The 16,713-nt window shown below is 36.6% G+C and overlaps 1 protein-coding gene across 4 annotated transcripts in view; it reads left to right on the top strand.

Annotated features, from left to right (window-relative positions):
• Nucleotides 1–14,570, top strand: part of TNFRSF19 (TNF receptor superfamily member 19) — a 58,920-nt gene extending 44,350 nt beyond the window's left edge. For all 4 annotated transcript variants that reach the window (XM_032099431.1, XM_032099432.1, XM_032099433.1 and 1 more), the window contains 5 exons: nucleotides 4,987–5,151; nucleotides 6,393–6,518; nucleotides 7,270–7,372; nucleotides 9,465–9,865; nucleotides 12,315–14,570. In XM_032099431.1, the coding sequence (XP_031955322.1) occupies nucleotides 4,987–5,151; nucleotides 6,393–6,518; nucleotides 7,270–7,372; nucleotides 9,465–9,858 (788 nt within the window). In that variant the 3' untranslated portion in view covers nucleotides 9,859–9,865; nucleotides 12,315–14,570. The remainder of the gene's footprint in view (nucleotides 1–4,986; nucleotides 5,152–6,392; nucleotides 6,519–7,269; nucleotides 7,373–9,464; nucleotides 9,866–12,314) is intronic.
• Nucleotides 14,571–16,713: the final 2,143 nt, after the last annotated feature.

Here is a 16,713-nt window from a genome sequence, read left to right on the forward strand (position 1 = left end):
TGGAGTTTGTGAAAATACACAGTGCAAGAGAAATGGTCTTGGAAATGAATAAACCAAATTTCAAAGATTTTAATTTATAAGCATTTTTCTCAGGATTTCCAAACAATGGATAAATACTTGAATAGTCATTTTCTCCCCTAGGGCTCTTTGGTACATTTATTAAAAAAATAACAAAACCAGCAAAATAAAACAAACCAAAACAAACAAAAACCAAAAGTTGTGGACCATTAGCTAAAGGCTTTAAAGTCTGCACTTGGAGCACATTTGAAAAATGTGGTTTGACATGATGAACTTTTGGGTGTAGGCCGTGCATGCAGAGGGCTGTCCTTTTACAGATGTTGGGAGACTCTGTCCCCACTGTTTACCACAGTCTCCAACAGCAATGTTTAATAAAGTTTCTTACCTCCTACTTGAAAGATCAGGAGAAGGGAGCCAATCTGCTGCTTTGTAAAGACTCAAAGATACTTTCAGGGTTACTTACTTTCCATTTATGTTAATGCTCAGTAGTATATAAAACATATGTATTTTATCTATATGTGCAAATCTTATGCATGTAGTATCTGAATTGTCTATATATATAATACATACTTTTGCTTGTCTGGGGCTAGGTAAACATACTGCCTTCTTATTTTAAATTAATATAAATATCTTCAAATTTGGGGGTTTTTTTTCAAAATGAAGGAATTTCAAGGTAAGCCACTTTGCCTTACATTGGCTTGCCTTTTCTGTGGATCAAGCACACATACAGATAGCCGCTGCAGTTCAGCTGACAGGCAGTAACTTGTTAAATTACATAACTTGAGGGTATGTCTGAGCCCTTAATTCTTGTCAAATTAAGGTTGATACCACTGAGTTGGGCCATTCAACGTAAAGGTAATGGGCAAACATTTTTTGTAGTAGGCTCCTTTCCCCCGTCAACCAGGAATACCCATATCCCAGGAATTAACAACATTTTAACCTTTGCATCTTACTTTCAATCCTGATTGTAACAGATGGCACTCTGTCCAATGTTACCATGTTACTGCTTTCTAAGTGCAGTTTGGATTAGTTTGTGATTTTGAGAAAGCTGTCTTTAGGTTAGTATTGACTTGATGCGTTAAGAAAGAAACCGAAACATAATATTGCACGTTTTATTCTCCTCAACTTTAGTAATTATTATATATTTCCTGTATCCATGGAAGAAACATACAATGTTGCAAGTTCTGTTTAACATGGTTGATCTAACACAGAAAGCTTTCTTTTAGGTTTGCTGATTCCAGTAGCGACTGTAATGAATCATGGTTCCAAAAAAAAAAAAAAAAAAAATTAAAAAAAATTAAAAAAAAAAAATTAAAAAAAAAAATTGGAGGAAATAACCATGAAATAAGTGACAAAAGAAGTCTTTTTACATTTTTCCCTGTCTCTTGTTGTTTGGTATAATAGGCCAAAAATCCAGCTATTCCGTTTATTGGCAGAAATTTTAGTGATACAGCTGGGATTCATCTGTTCCGTATTAGCTGAGTTACTGCTGTTTAACTGTCTTGGATTAACAGAAACTTTACTTGCTTTTAAGGACCACACCTTTGCATATACTGCCATTATAATGTAATATTGGTTAATTAAGGGAAGAATGTGTGTTTAGGCTTACTGTTCAAAATTATACAGGAGACAGTTTGATATTTTGGGTAATTCTTCTTCAACATAACCACATTTTCAGAATACGTTAGACTGAAAACTTTAAAAAGGAAGTCAATTTCTTAAATAAAATGTGGATAATATGGACATGCTTTTCCAGAATCAGAAAACTGTGTGCACCTCCTCCCTCTTTTCTGAATGTATCACATCCAGATCACAAAGTGTTTATTTGGGTATTTAAATTTAATCTTGTAATCATCTAACAGATGTAAATACAAGTTTAAGATGCAACTCCTTGCTTTACTGAAGTGGGACCATGGTCAGTGAGAAGAAAGAGTTTATGAAAATGCATACGTCTGAGTAACACTGAAAGCAGAGTTCAGCAATGCCCAACGGGCCACTTCTACAATAGCAATCCACTTCTGAAATGTTGGTCTCTGCAGGGAAGATCACTATCATTGTAATTAGAGCTAGACTACAATGGACTGCTCATAGTAGCTATTCCAAAAAGTTCTTTGAAGGTGAAGATGAGTGGTAGGCATTCTCAGGAATAGAAAATTGCTTTCTCAAGTGAAAAAAAATCAACCAAATAAAACAAATCTTAAACATCTAGATGGCTAAAAAAATTTTAAATCTTGCCATCCCTATTTTAAATGAAATCACTGTATTTCCAGTTTGAATATTGCTGATGGGCATTAAAGAAATATATAATTTATGTTTTCCAAGAACACATAATATGTAATCATACTTGAAAATACATGTATTTTGTGAGCAAATGAAGAGAGACAAAAATAGAGAAGCTTCACCTCCCTTGCTCTATTTCATTTTTGCCCTTCAAAATTGACCATTCTTTTTTCTGCAAATTGTGAAGGCCTAATTACTAAGAACTGTTTAGTTCTCTTATGTACATTAATACAAATAGGTATATTGATACAAAAAATACTTGAAGATGTTCTGATCGGTTGCTTTATTATCTGGTTTTTAAATACTTGTCCAGTCTGTCTTTAGCCTTCTAAAGATTAGAGCAGGCAGTTGACTGGAATTGAAAACCTGATACCAAAGCAGAGTCTGATCTTCACACCAAAGCCAGTACACATTGCTATATAGACAGGCTTTTATATAGATTTACTGCTCTCACAGGTATCCTGGAACTTCATGCAGAAATTTCTTCAGTCTGCTAAAACTATAAACATAAAACTACAGCTGCAAGAATCCTAGAAACTGAGTAAAATGTTTTCTCTGTGGAAGATTGAGATGCTCCTGCCAAGAGCAGGAGCAAGTTATGACAAAAAGATTATGACACTGATTGCATTTTCTTTAAAATTAACGTTGAAGATTTGGAAAAGAGGCCATAGAACTTAGCTCTGTGATTAATAGTAATTATTGGAGAACATGAGGAGATGGATAGGTAATAACTATGTAAGAGCAAATATATCTGTGCCAGTGGCCAGTCAGTCTCAGAGTTATTAAAATGTGTCCTGATGTTCAGAGGGAACCTCCTGTGTTTGAGTTTGTGTCCATCACCTCTGGTCTGAGAAAAGAGCCTGGCTCTGTCCTCTCTGCACACTCCCTCCAAGGATTTATACAAATCAATGAGGTTCCTCTGAGCCTTCTCCATCCCGAGCCATCCCAGCTCTCAAGCTTTGATTGTAGGAGAGAGAATCTCCAGTTCCTCGGCCATTTTTGTGTCTCTCTCTTGTACTTTCCCCAGTTGCTGCACTCTGTGCAATTTGGCAAGTCAAAAGCATGTAAAAAAGATCTGCTATAAATTTGCTCTTCAGATTTTGATGTGACAGTGGAACATAATAGTACAAATTGAAGGTAAATGGAAATATTTAAGCAGATGTAAATGCAGTAACTTCATGCTGAAATCAGGAAATGAGCAACTAAACTTTCTTTCTTCTGTATAATGGCCATGATTTAATCTCTCCACCTTTTTATATTACCGCATTTACTAGCAACTGCATGATACTGTAAGCCACAGAAACTGTTTTTATTTAATACATTTGGTGGGTTATTTCTTTAATTTTCTGGATTCTTTATTTCATAGAAGTAGTGTTTTCTTTGGCATTAGGTAGTCTAAAGACTTAGAATTAAGTTGATTTTTCAAGATGCCTAGGTTTTGTCAATCTAGGCATTATAACAAAGTAATATGGTATCACAAACCCTGTGGTGCCCATGTTCAATGTGTGTAGAGGAAATACATAATTATTGTGGAAAATTCCTGAGTAATACAATTCCACTGATTGCACTAACTGATCTAGGAAGTTCTCTCCTGCCATTATGAAATTGCAGTAATGATATTGAACAATTGTATTTATGTACAATCTGATTAGAGGTTTTAATATACTCTGACAGATATTTATTTCACAATTTAAACTTATGACTGTATGGACCATTTCTTCGGATATTATAATCTTTAGGTTTTAACCAAATATCTTCTGGGATAAACAGGCACATTAACTTATTTTTGTAAGTTAGTAAAGTACAGATTGTGGCTTCTTAAAAATTTGCTGTCATAGAAGTACTCTGTGTTTTATTCCTTTTTCTCATTGAATTTAGGAGGACTTTAAAGTAGATGAAATAGGCAGGCTGTCAAAATTCTTAAGTTGTTTAAAAGATAATTTAATTTTAAAATACATAATTAAGGTAGTTTCAACAGTTGTAGTTAAAGTTTGGATCCTTTAAAAATATTTTTCGCCTTCCACCTAAAGGTAGCAACATTTGTCAAAGCTAGAAACATCACTTAAGTCTTTACTAATACGGATATAAATTCAGTTTGTTGAATGTTGACTAGAGGGATTATCTAGTATTAAAAGAAAAATCACTGAAGAAAAAAAGTCATCAGAGTTGAAATCCTAGGTTTGATCTTGGAAATGACCACGGTGCCATGACATATGCAACAAAGCAGGATCATAATTTTGACAGCATTTGAACTTCTGGGGGTGTCTCAGTGCCCGGAAAGTTTCCTTAAGGGAAGTTCATGTATTTGTGACTCCCTCTAGTGGGTCACTCTCTCAATTCTATGCTAGGAAATGTTCTCCATATTAAATTCATGTGACATTAAACATTCAGATGTCTTTGTTTTCATGGTGAGGATCTGATTCCATTCTCATGGACAGTCTGAATGTGTCTGTGTGCATCTCCACTCATTATCGCATATTTTGCAATGTATCTTTTCTAAGACTTTGTTTCATACTGAGGTTGCTGTTGATCATATCTATTTATATGTGCAATTGATCCATTAGCAGATGAAACATTCTCTTTTTTTCCTGGGCCACAAGCCTCTTCTGTTTCCCAGATTTTCGTTTACATGACTATATTCTGGAAATGTCTGCAGTTTGCCTTAATTATTATTTAATTATATTTCAGGTACCACCAAGGTAAATCTTGTGAAGATCCCTTCAACTGCTTCCAGTCCTCGAGACACTGCTCTGGCAGCTGTTATCTGCAGTGCACTTGCAACAGTGCTCTTGGCTCTTCTCATCCTTTGCGTTATCTATTGCAAGAGGCAGTTCATGGAGAAGAAACCAAGCTGTGAGTTTCCAATTATTACTGTTTCTTTGTAATATTTATAGGGCGGTATTAGTTTGGCAGATCTCTCTGTAGGTAAATAAATGAAATGCCTACATTATTCAAGCAAGTTTAGCATTGAGATGGTCAATGTAGCAGAGCCCAGGACTCCGTTCAAGCTTGCCAGCCCAGCGTGGAAGTTCCAGCTGCTACTGAGAAAATGCTGTGTAAATGTCCAAAATACTCCAGTTGCATCAACTGCATGCCATGCTCTGCTAGGTGCTGCACAGATACATTTGGACCATTCATCATCCAAGATGGGACATTACAGAGTTGCAAAGTCAGTGTGGAAATACCACTTTGAAAGATCTGTTCATGAAATGCTGTTGTGAAACACACATTAGGTCATCAAGATAATGAATGTGGCCAGTGTAGATGAGAGATTTGGCCTTTAACAGTTTTAGTTTCATGGGCATATTCAAGATTAATTAAATGCCTAAGACAGATTTGTAAATTTCTTTTAAATCCGTAACAGCTCATCAATATAATTTCTTTATAATAAACATTTTTCTGCCTCTTAATTTAAATTAAGAAAGAAAAAAGTGAAAAGCACTCTAGTTCCCATTTATTGTTTTATAAAACTTTTATTAAAATATGTTTATAGCATCTAATGAACCCTGGATGCCAAACAAGAATAACGTCTAGGATGAATTAATGCTATTGTTGCTTTCAGCGCAAGCAGAAATAAAAAGGTTTAGAGAGGCATTGTAAGAATTTTTCCTAACCTAGAATTTGCTTTACAGCATGAGTTTTGAGAAATTCTGACACAGTGAATTCAAATTTAATTCAGGGAAGTGTAGTAACTCGTTTGCCTTGGCCTACAATTATAGAGATTAAAGGAAGTCTGTAAAGCTCTTAAAGAGAATATAAACAAAATCCCAGTGGCTGAAAGCTGACTCTGGAAAATTTCAGATGGGAATCACTGAGAATCGTTAAACACTGCGAAAAGTGTAACAGTGAATAAGATATACTCTCACATAATCCAAATGAGAGCAGATGTCTTCCTAGAAGAGGCTGTTCAAGGGTTTGTTTCAAAATCTGTGGTTTACGTTATAGGAAGCCACAGGGTGTGTGGATCTTTCAATTGGAAAATGTATGGACATACTTTATAGCATGACAGTTACACGTTCTGTGAAGATAGAGGCCTGTGAGCAGGAAAAAGGGTAACACTCACTAACACAGATTTTTATTCACTTTGTTCAAAGGGTCTTTGAGATCTCAAGACATTCACTACAATGGCTCTGAATTATCATGTTTTGATAGACCACGGCTAAATGAATATGACCACAGAACATGTTGCCAGTGCCAGAGAAGTACATCACAGACATGTGGTATGTTAGGTCTACTGAAAGGTGACTTTGTTTTATCTAACACTTGAGTTATGACAATTAGATTTAACTGCAGAGCTGATACTGTCAAACTACCCTTTGTCCTAGGCTAATTTCTCAATAAGCAGATAGGATTTTTAAGTAGCTGTTTGGGGGGTTTTGTTTTTTCCTGTATTCATTTCAGTGACTTCAATTGGAAAAAAAAATTAAAGCGTCTATCTCATTTCTTTCTGTTAAAAATAGCACTGCATCTGGCTTTGAGACTTAAATTAGTGTGAAGGCTTCCAGAGTACCAGAAAGTATCTAAGAATATGATATGAATGCTAAAGGTCATTAACAACCTGGACAATTCAAAGACTTGGCATTTTGTGAAGTCGTATCAGAACAGATGCAGTTATGACATTAAGAAATTAATTACATAATTTAACGCAAAAGCACAGGCTTAAATATCATCCTGATAGCTTAACTTAGAATGCTTCCACTTACGTGCATTCAGCTGAGAAGAAAATCAATTTAAAAAATAGATACTCATGACTGGCTTCTATATTACTTTTGTAGGAAGGACTTGGCTTTTATAAATAATTCAATTTTAAAAGAATAAAGAAGCTGTTTTTACAGCAAGAAATCTCTTTCCTCAATCCATGTATTATAATGTAACTGGCAAACCAATACTCAAGTTTGAAAAAGAAAAGAGGCTAAGTTTATACAGAGCTTTGACAGTTTTAACACTATTAAATTAATTTTCATTCCTTAGGACCAGTTCACTTGATTCCCTCACTGTGCTGTGATGAAACCTGTAGCATGGAGCACAGCAGTCACAGTTGTGCTTTCCACTCACAGACCACGCTTAATGAAAGGTAACTTAGTTTTACAAATGTGTATTAAACATGAAGTATTTTTCTATGCAGTCAAAGTAATATTTATACAGAGACAACAGCTGCTTGAAGTGGAATGAGGGATTTTGATGAACTGTAGCCATATCATCCCATGTTGTGCAAGAACAGGTTTATGGTGAAAAACTTAAGTATTACTTAGTAAATGCTGACTTGATACATGGGCTCCTCTGAAGAAGTGGCTTCTCTGACTAGCAGATAATCTTCATTTTATTCTGTGGTACCTCAGAGGCTTTGGCCACCCCCTCTTCTGCTAATGGTTAGCAAGTTGCTGCATAAACCTGTGAATCTGGTGGGACTGAGGTACAGTTTACAAGTGGCATGAAGATTTTTTTTTTAGGAACTCTTTAGGACTGCAAGGTTTGAAATATCTATTATTTCTGAATTTCTAGCAGATTTTAACCTTTATTTTCTCCTGATCAGCTAAGTGCAGTAGTAGAGTAGTTATTTTTACAGCAGGGCCATGAGCTAAATATATAAAATTTATGGTGTCCTTCAGAGTTTCCTGGTTACAGATTTTAACACAGGATGTATTTATTTCTTTTAGCTAGAATAATTTTCCATATAAGGTTTGAATTGGTCTTGAGCTGTTTTGTTCTTATGGCCACATGTAACTAAAAATGTAGAGGCAGCTTCTTCATAAGTATTGTTTGCGCAAGGTGACTTAGCGACCTAAGCACAAATATCTAAGTTTTCTCTAACAACTTGTTTAAATGCCGACAAGCTTGAGTCATCCTTGTATACCGCCGAGGCTGACAAATGGAGAGCTGTGTACTTTTTGAGGAATCTTTTGGTTAAGGCTTTAAAAATAACTGTAATATCCATGCTATGTGGACATCAAAGATCCTGTGGTTCCTTCCAGTAGAAATGGAGTTTATGCCAGTTTCCTTTGCCAGAATAATGTATTTCCTTCAATTGTGGTGCAATGTCCTGACTTTTGGCCTCATCTCTGAAAATGCTTTGTGTGTATATCAAAGCTATCAAAGCATCATGTTTTGGAAATGAGTAAGGCTACTTAAAATCTGTTATAGGCATGTTAATTGGGATGAGTTTTGTCACACTGCATGTCAGACTTAATATAGCCTTGGCATTTTTATAAATCTTTAGACAGTTTTTGGAAATAAAATATACTGTTATAACTTTCTGGTTTTGTTAATAGTTATTTTGGTGTATATATAGTGAAAAACACTACTGGACTTTTAACAGAGTTTGGCACATGTCACTATTATCATGCACTTCAAATATACTTGAGGTAGATAATACTGAGTTTCCACTTCTACTTTCTTCCATTTTCCATAAAATAAAAATAATGCTTGCCCTTCTTTAATACTATGTCCTTTCCATGTGAAAGAGAATAGGAGAAAAACTTGTCACATTTTGAGGGCTAGACAGCACAAACTGGAAAATCTAAAGTGAATGCATTTTCAGGTTTAAAGCAAACACATAGTTTCAAGCAGTCTTGTCTTGTTGCCTGTTCCATTCTCCCAGTCTGAAGCCACTTTACTTCTTTTACTTCTATTAGATATTTGTCTGTCTAGGGTTTGGGGGAAAAAACAAACACAAACAAAAAACTACCAAACCCCCCTAGTGCTGAAGATTCCAGAGTCTGCCCAACCATCTTTGTTGCTGCACTTTGAGCCTGTTATATCTTGTCTTAATACTCCCCTCCCCATGCACTGAGAAAAAACAAAATCCTTCTTCTTTGTGGCAGTGTTTGTGTCTGAATGCTACTATAGTATTTTTGTCATATTTCTGACCGTAAACAACACCAACTGTTGGGGGTTGTTTATGGGCAGAAATCCTGGATTCAGTGGATTCACTGGAATCCTGGATTCACTATCTGAAGTAGTGTTCACCAGAGCTTTTGTCATTTCCAGACAAAGAACAAACTGTTTTCCTTCTCAATAGATTTTTTTTGTACAGGATGTCTCTAGAGAATTAATATAACCCTGTTAAACCTTCTTGAAATACCTATAATTACAAATGACAGTAATTACAATACTGATAATATTTTCTGGAATGCTTTGTAAACCATGTGCCTTTTATCATTCTGCAGAGCTTCTGATTCTGTTGGAGAAATGATTCCTGCTTTCCTTGGTTCTCTTTCACATTCCACCTGTGGAGACATTCCAGATGCTTGGCCTCTTATGCAAAACTCAGCTTGTTGTGACAGCATTTCTGTCTGTGAATCATATTCAGAACTGGCTGGAGGATCTGCAAAGTCCTGCAGCCCTGAGACTGAAAATGCAGCCACTGTTGGATTGGATAATAACCAGGAACTAAGTGAAGTACTTCTTTCAGCTAAGTCTCTTGATGGAAATGTTGCAAAGTCCTTTGAAATCTCCGAACACAGAACATGCATAGAAGCTTCATCACTTCAGAACTCGGTGACTGCTGAAACCCAGCCAAAGACAAAGTGTAATGGAACAACAAATGACTCTACAGACTGATAAAGAGGTAAAAAACGTAACTACAAAGGAGTGAGAATGAGTGCTCCAGGCATGTAGAGCTAGATAAAAATAGAATTCTAAGAAGGTGTAGGGTTATATGTCTCCATAGGTTACACCTAGCTATTGCTGAAATAAATTAAAACTCTGCAAGAGATCCAGCAGTTTCACATTTTTAAATCATTAACTGAATTTGAAAGGTGTAATTATGAAAACTGTGGTGTTGAAATAATATTAACCAGAATACAGGGGTAAGTCTGTACACCAGTCAGCTTTTATCAAGGAATTTTTTCATTAAATTTCAAGGGAAAAGTTCAGTTTAATAGCCTTATGACCAAACCATTATGTGAGGCTAGCCTTTGTTTATGAGGGAGAACTGAGGAGTTGGCTTTGCTTATTGCAAACAAAGCATTGAAGACATACAAGTGTTCATCTAAAAATATTTGCAGAGCCTTTCTGTGGAGTTACTGCAGTAGTAGTAGAAACAGAATAGAATCTCAAATGCCTTGTAATGCCATTTATATTCCCATGTCATCAGATAAAACATAAGTTTGTCCATAAAATGCAATTTAATCTATAAAAGGTCATAGAAAATGCAGGGCTGAGGTCAAAATGCAAAGAGGTGATAAACAATTGTCTCAACTATGTAACAGTGGAACTGTCACAAAAAGTCATTCTGCTACTGCTTCATCATTATATCTTTTTGAATATTAACTATGCTCTGTATTTTTAAAATGGAATTTTCTACTCTTGGGAGTAACCTGGAGCCTCAAGTAACTAATCCGTGAAAAGATCCCAAATTATGGCCTGTGTGCTGATGACATGTGGTGGTGTTACTCCAGGCTTATGCAGGCTGTGGCTGGAAAGCTGACACAGTCTCCTGTGCATGAACTCAGAGGCAGGAACACAAGAAGTTGCCACTAATATGCACCAAATTTAATTAAGAAAATTATGCTATCTGTAATTATGAAAATTTGGGGCCATCTGCAGAAATAAAACTTCATTCCTTTGATCCTCTTCCATTTGGTTTGCATGCCACTTTTGTTTTATTCCTAAATATGAAGTAGAGAGTAATTAGTATTTCGCAAAAAACACGCGCATTCTGAAAACATGTAAGTGCAACAGTTTCTTTGTAAATCCGGCCTTAATTGCTTAGGTGACATTGTCAAGAGGAGGAAGGGGATGGGAACTGTTCAATCAAGAATTGTTTTGCCATTGACTTCAGTGGGACTTAGCCCCCTGAATATCTGCTGCTGTCACTGACAATGTCAGCCTTATCCAGGTGGCACGTATTTCTCTCAATGTGTTATTTAGAGCACAAAGTTCTGTCTGTAACGATGCTGGGCGCTCTCTGCCCATGTGTTGGATCACAGCTCTCATGGTTTCCTTCTTGTGTGTGCCCAGTACCATGTGGGGACTGTCGTATCCTGTAGCTGTGTGTGGGAAGGGACAGTGATGTGGCTATGGCTGCATATCTCAACACTGCTAGTTCCCAGCTCTCTTGATGTTTTAAGGGAATGCATTTCCATATTAACAAGATTTAAAAAATCAGAAGTTTGTGGGTGTTTTCCCACTAAATCATGCATCAACTTCAGAGGTATGCGATTAATATTATTTAAGTTTTCTTAGATCAAAAGAACCACAGAATTTCAAAATATGACTACAAAAATTAGCTTTTATTTCACTATACTTGTTGTGGTATATGAATTGTAAATTTTCTTGATTCCTATGTGTATGGAGACAGCTTTTCTAGCATCTCAAAATCCTGTATGCTTTGATAGTTTTCTGCTATCTTCTATTACTACTGAGATTTGTGTATAATTTTGAATAATCAACTTCTTTGGGAGGCTTAAGTTTTTCTTCATTTTTTTCCTCATATTTTTCCTCATATTTTCTTCATATTTTTTCCATCAATAGACCCCACTGATTCATTTTGTACAATTTCTCCACATTCAGACTCTACAGTGCATCATTATGTGTGCACTTTTGGCAGAGAAATTTCAGTAGTTTCACAGGACAGGACCAGGACTAGGCTTACCTGAGATGTATTCTCAGGATGAAAACTGGCCAGCTGTACAACTCCAAGAAAATTATTTTATCTCAGTCTATACAATTTTTTCCCACTTGCCCTTCATCTTTCATGTCTTTTTAAAATATTTTGAGGGAAGAATGGTCTTTGTACTGCCTATGGGTGTATTACAGTCTTGCATAGGTCAATGTTTTATTATATTTCAAAGACAATAATACCATAAAATCAGAATACAGCATATTTTTATATGTGTACACTCAAGTATAAGCTTTTTAATGTGGGTTTTAATATAGTTTCAATCTTCAGGTTTAAGTGAATTTTTACAGCAAGCAGTAAGTGTACTCTACTCTTTTAGTGTTCAGTCAAATATAGAAGTACATACAGGTTTCTTATTAATTTATGTAACCACTCTCCTGTCACTTTTTTTTAGGGACTGAAGCTATTTCTCTCAGCACTAAAGCTGAATGCTTCCCTTACATTCCCTGCTGATTCTCATCAAACATAGTCTGGTCTTCCGTGTTGCATGGGTCCCAAACCAGCTGGAACAAAATAGCATCATTTCACACCTTCTGAGCAGTTGTGTCTGAGCTGTAGCAGCTGTGAAGTGAAACTTCAAGGAGCATCCTATGAGGACCCTGAAAGCGGATTTATGACCTTTTGCATCTCTTCTTCTGTTCCCTCACAGAATCTCAAAACATCTTACAGAGTGAGCTTAATAGTATATGTAAATACAGCAGGAAATACAAATGCTTCAGTGTGTTTAGGGAGGGTCTCTTAATATGGCTACAGGTGTCAGAAGATGTGGAACAACAGGGTGCCAGTTACTCTGCCTGCAGATTTGTGCATGCATTAGGCTTTTTTTTTTTCTGCTGGTTTTAAATTTAAATAATATTCCTATTATTAAAGGATGTAAAAAAATGATTTCTGTTTATGCAAGGATCACCTGTTATTAAGCTGAAGCGTTTATTATGTATTACAATATAGTCAAGCTAGTTTGGGGAGTTAAATTAGCATGTTACAGTATGTATGGTTGAAGTCCCCTCCATCCAATTATTACATTTCTGGGAGGTGGCATTGTTCTGTTTAATGTAGCAGGAGATTAGCTTTAAATTAGGTTTAGTTGAACGAAGGTCAGACATATAGATAAGGACGTTGTGTTTAATTAGTAGTCTCAGTATTGGAATACAGCACTTCTTGTTATAGCATATAATTTTGGATGTTGAAATAATTGTAATCAACTGTCGAATCAAACTGTCAGACTATAGCAGGTGTGCCATGAAAGCATTTATACAGTGAGACTGTTACCAAGATTTTTTATTAATGCATTACTTTTAAGGGTCAAGCTTCATGGTGACCTAATTAATTCATTTAGGAGTCCCTTTCATTCAAGACACTCTGTCCTCACTGTAGTACTGTGTCAATTAAAATTTTCCACACAAAATATAAAAAGCAATTTGCTTTATCACATTCCTTAATACCTTTTTTTTCAGCCATTTTCATCCCTAAAATAGTTTTTGCTTCTCTGGATAATCCCGGTAACCTCTACTGATTTGTTACACTCAACAGGCTCACACTTGTCAGTGATGAACTCTAGCAATTATTCCTTAAAGTACCCAATGTGCCTTGACTAAAGCAAAGCAATCAGCAAAACAGATGCAAATTTGCAGTTAATATTACTCATCTTTCCACACATGGTTTGTGTGGCAATGGAAATGTTGAGACAGTATTCAGAATCCATTATGGAAAAAGACTTTTGTTTTGGAACACACAGAAGAAGGTTGGACATGCACAAGAAGAGCTAAAAACAGTACAGGCTGCCGTGGCAGGGAGATGCTCCAGCTCTTCCCCAGTGAAATTATTCATTTGTGCAAGAGCCATGAATAACAGTTCCCAAATTCAAACCAAAGTGAACAAGTTACCCAAGTGATTTTTTTGCTGTTGTTTGGTTTGGTGTTTCAAGTAGCAGATTCCACCTTTTGGTCACTGATGGAATAATAAGCAATTATACAGTACAATTACTCAGATAAATACTTTCACGTATATATTTAAATATGAGTAGTTTTGAATAATTTCTTTGTATACTTGCATACATTTAAGAAGTTACAAAACATTATTTTTCACTACATGTGCATGAAGAGATGTGTGCTTCTTTGTACATACTTTGTAAATAGAAAAAATATCCAATGTGCATTTCAGTATATGGCAAAGTATTTTTAGAACATATGGAAATTTAACTTTTCACTAGTAACAGTTCTTGAAAAAGCGATGTTCAAAAATTTTGCCAGCATCTGCCACAGTAAGTATGTTTTCCCATTGGAATTTAAACTTTGTATAATTGTTTTTGTTCAGCAACCCTAGAGAAAGATGCTCTTCTTTTTTACGGAGTGACAGCTTGAGAGCAAATTGGGAGGAAAAAAGAGTGTTTTTTAAATATATGTGTATATTTTGTATATACTTTTTTTCTTAATTTAACCAAATTGGTCCTTTGTATATTGCCTGTGGCAAGCAATGTTGTACATGCCAATAGAAAACACACACTACCACTGCATTTAGCCTGCCCACATCTCATGTCTAGGGATTTACAGTGCTGTTTTAAATACTCCTTTAACAAATGTAAATTAAAATCTTGTATAAATTGTTTTGTAATACTTTTTCTACTTGTGAATAAAACATTATGTGAACCAGTCTTGGTTTGTTGACCTCAAATTAATAATAGCATTCTATACAAATTTAGTGATTAATTCTTCTAATTCTTTTAGAATTCCATAATGGTGTAACTGTATTAAGGTCATGGTAGAATTTGGTGCATCTTTGTCTTGAGATGTTTGCTGTTTAGCAGTAACATCATTCTTTAAGCAGGAGGACCCTGAAGAAGCAGTAAGTTAACATCAATGCTTAAAATCATAGTGCTTCAAAACTTAAAAATTTAAGTTTAAAAATTCTGCTTCTCAAGAAATGGGGGGGTGGGGGGGAGAGAGAGCTGGTAAGCACCACAGATTACAATGTCTTAGAAAAGAGAACCTGGTGCTCCACACAAGTAGGCTGTTTCAGACAAGACAGATAAGTAAATGAGAGGAGCTGTATTTTTGAAGCAGGATTGGAGTCATGGCCCCAGTTTAAATGATTAAGAAAGGAATGGCGCAGTCCTACTGACAAGAGTAGAAGACTGAGAAGAAAGAGTAATTTGATAATTGCATAAAATTGGTCCTTATGATAAAGCCATAAGCTGTGGCTGGAAACTGAACCGAGATAGGGATGGCAGATAACATAAAGCCTGGGTGCTCATGCTGGAGTGTGGGAACACAGTTGGTTTCGCCAGGGAAAGGTTGGGGGAAACTCGAAAGCTGCTCGGTCCCTGTCACTGGTTTAGTCAAGCAAATTTCCCATTGGTTCTTCTTGGTGTATTGCTGTTATTTCTGTGGTCTTTGAAGTACATAATTCAGAGCTTCACTGGGGATCCCCTGCCCAGAATAGTAAGGATTCCTTATACCCCTGTGCCCATGTGGTGCACTCCTGAGCAGTCTCCTACTTGTTTTCTGCTGTGACTGTCAGAAGTGGCAGCAGTTCACCTGCCCAGCCCACCTGAGTGTCCTTGGAGTTCACTTGAAGGTGTGCAAGTCTGCACAGCAGTATGGAGCATGTTTGGGAGGTCACTTTGTGCCAAGACAGGGAGCTTCATGACTCTCAGCACTGCCAGGATTGCAATGGAGTGCCCCTCCAAAATTAAAAAAAAAAAAAAGAAATAAACAGGAATTGAAAAACAGATACATATTCTGTCTGGAAACAAAGTGCAACTCAGAACATGTGCTACGTGTGACCACTTGCATACACATTTGCTCATATCAATTACTATATAAATGTCATTAACAAGGCTGCAATTTTCCAGCCAAACTTTCCAAAAGGTCTGCAAAAAACCCACCCACCCCAAAAATCTTTTCCCTGCTTGCTTTGCTATTCAGTACAACAGTATTTCCTGCCTTTTCTACAAGGTAGACCAAGGCCATAATCCAGTGTTCCTCATCCTACCAGGAGGTTGAGATCACATGGCTTTTCCTTTGGTGTGGGCTCTTTGAGGGCCTTTGGTTTGCATTCCTATGAAGTCCCTCCAAGGAGCAACCTTCATGCATTAATCTTCTCCCTGTCTCTGGTGATGGAGGTTTAGATCGCTACCTGCAGCACATTCCAGCGCAGACACTGCTGCTTTGTTTTGCCCTTTTAAAAAAGGGGGATTGAAGGGGAGTGCAGTGTTTTATCAGGCACCGAGCAAGCTGAGGCTGGGCACTGCAGAGCAGAGCCACACAATGCACACTTTGTGCTGGCAGGGTGCAATTTAATCCATATTTAGTTTTGGCCTGAGTAATGGTAAAACCCACTTGCTCTTCACAGAGCAGCACATGAGCCGTTTCGATTATGTCCGATAAGGTAACGTTTTCAACAGGATAAAAATAAGAGTGGGTGGATTTGCTGGGGAGCCTGCTGGTTTCCACAACAGCAGCGAATGATGGGATTAGAGGAAATGTTTTCTAATAGCCTACTGATGGAGAGGGTGGCAGATTGGGGGCACCCTGAGGCTTCTACACAGCACCACAGCTTCAACAGCAGGGTCAGCCGAGTAGGACTGAGGGGGTTTTCCCATCATTTGATTTTCTAAATCCTTATCACCATTGGATTATTTTCTTTTTCTTTTTCCTTTTTTTTTTTTTTTTTGTCCTGACAAAGGGAGATTTGGCTTGTTCAAAAGGTTATAAATGCTATTTTTCTAAAGCATTGGTGGAAAAGCAGACAAAAAGGGAAGGCAGCTTTTAGAAAGTGCTTCCCCTGAGCCTCAG

The sequence above is a fragment of the Corvus moneduloides genome, chromosome 2 (assembly GCF_009650955.1).
Source record: "Corvus moneduloides isolate bCorMon1 chromosome 2, bCorMon1.pri, whole genome shotgun sequence".
Classification (NCBI taxonomy): Eukaryota; Metazoa; Chordata; class Aves; order Passeriformes; family Corvidae; genus Corvus; species Corvus moneduloides.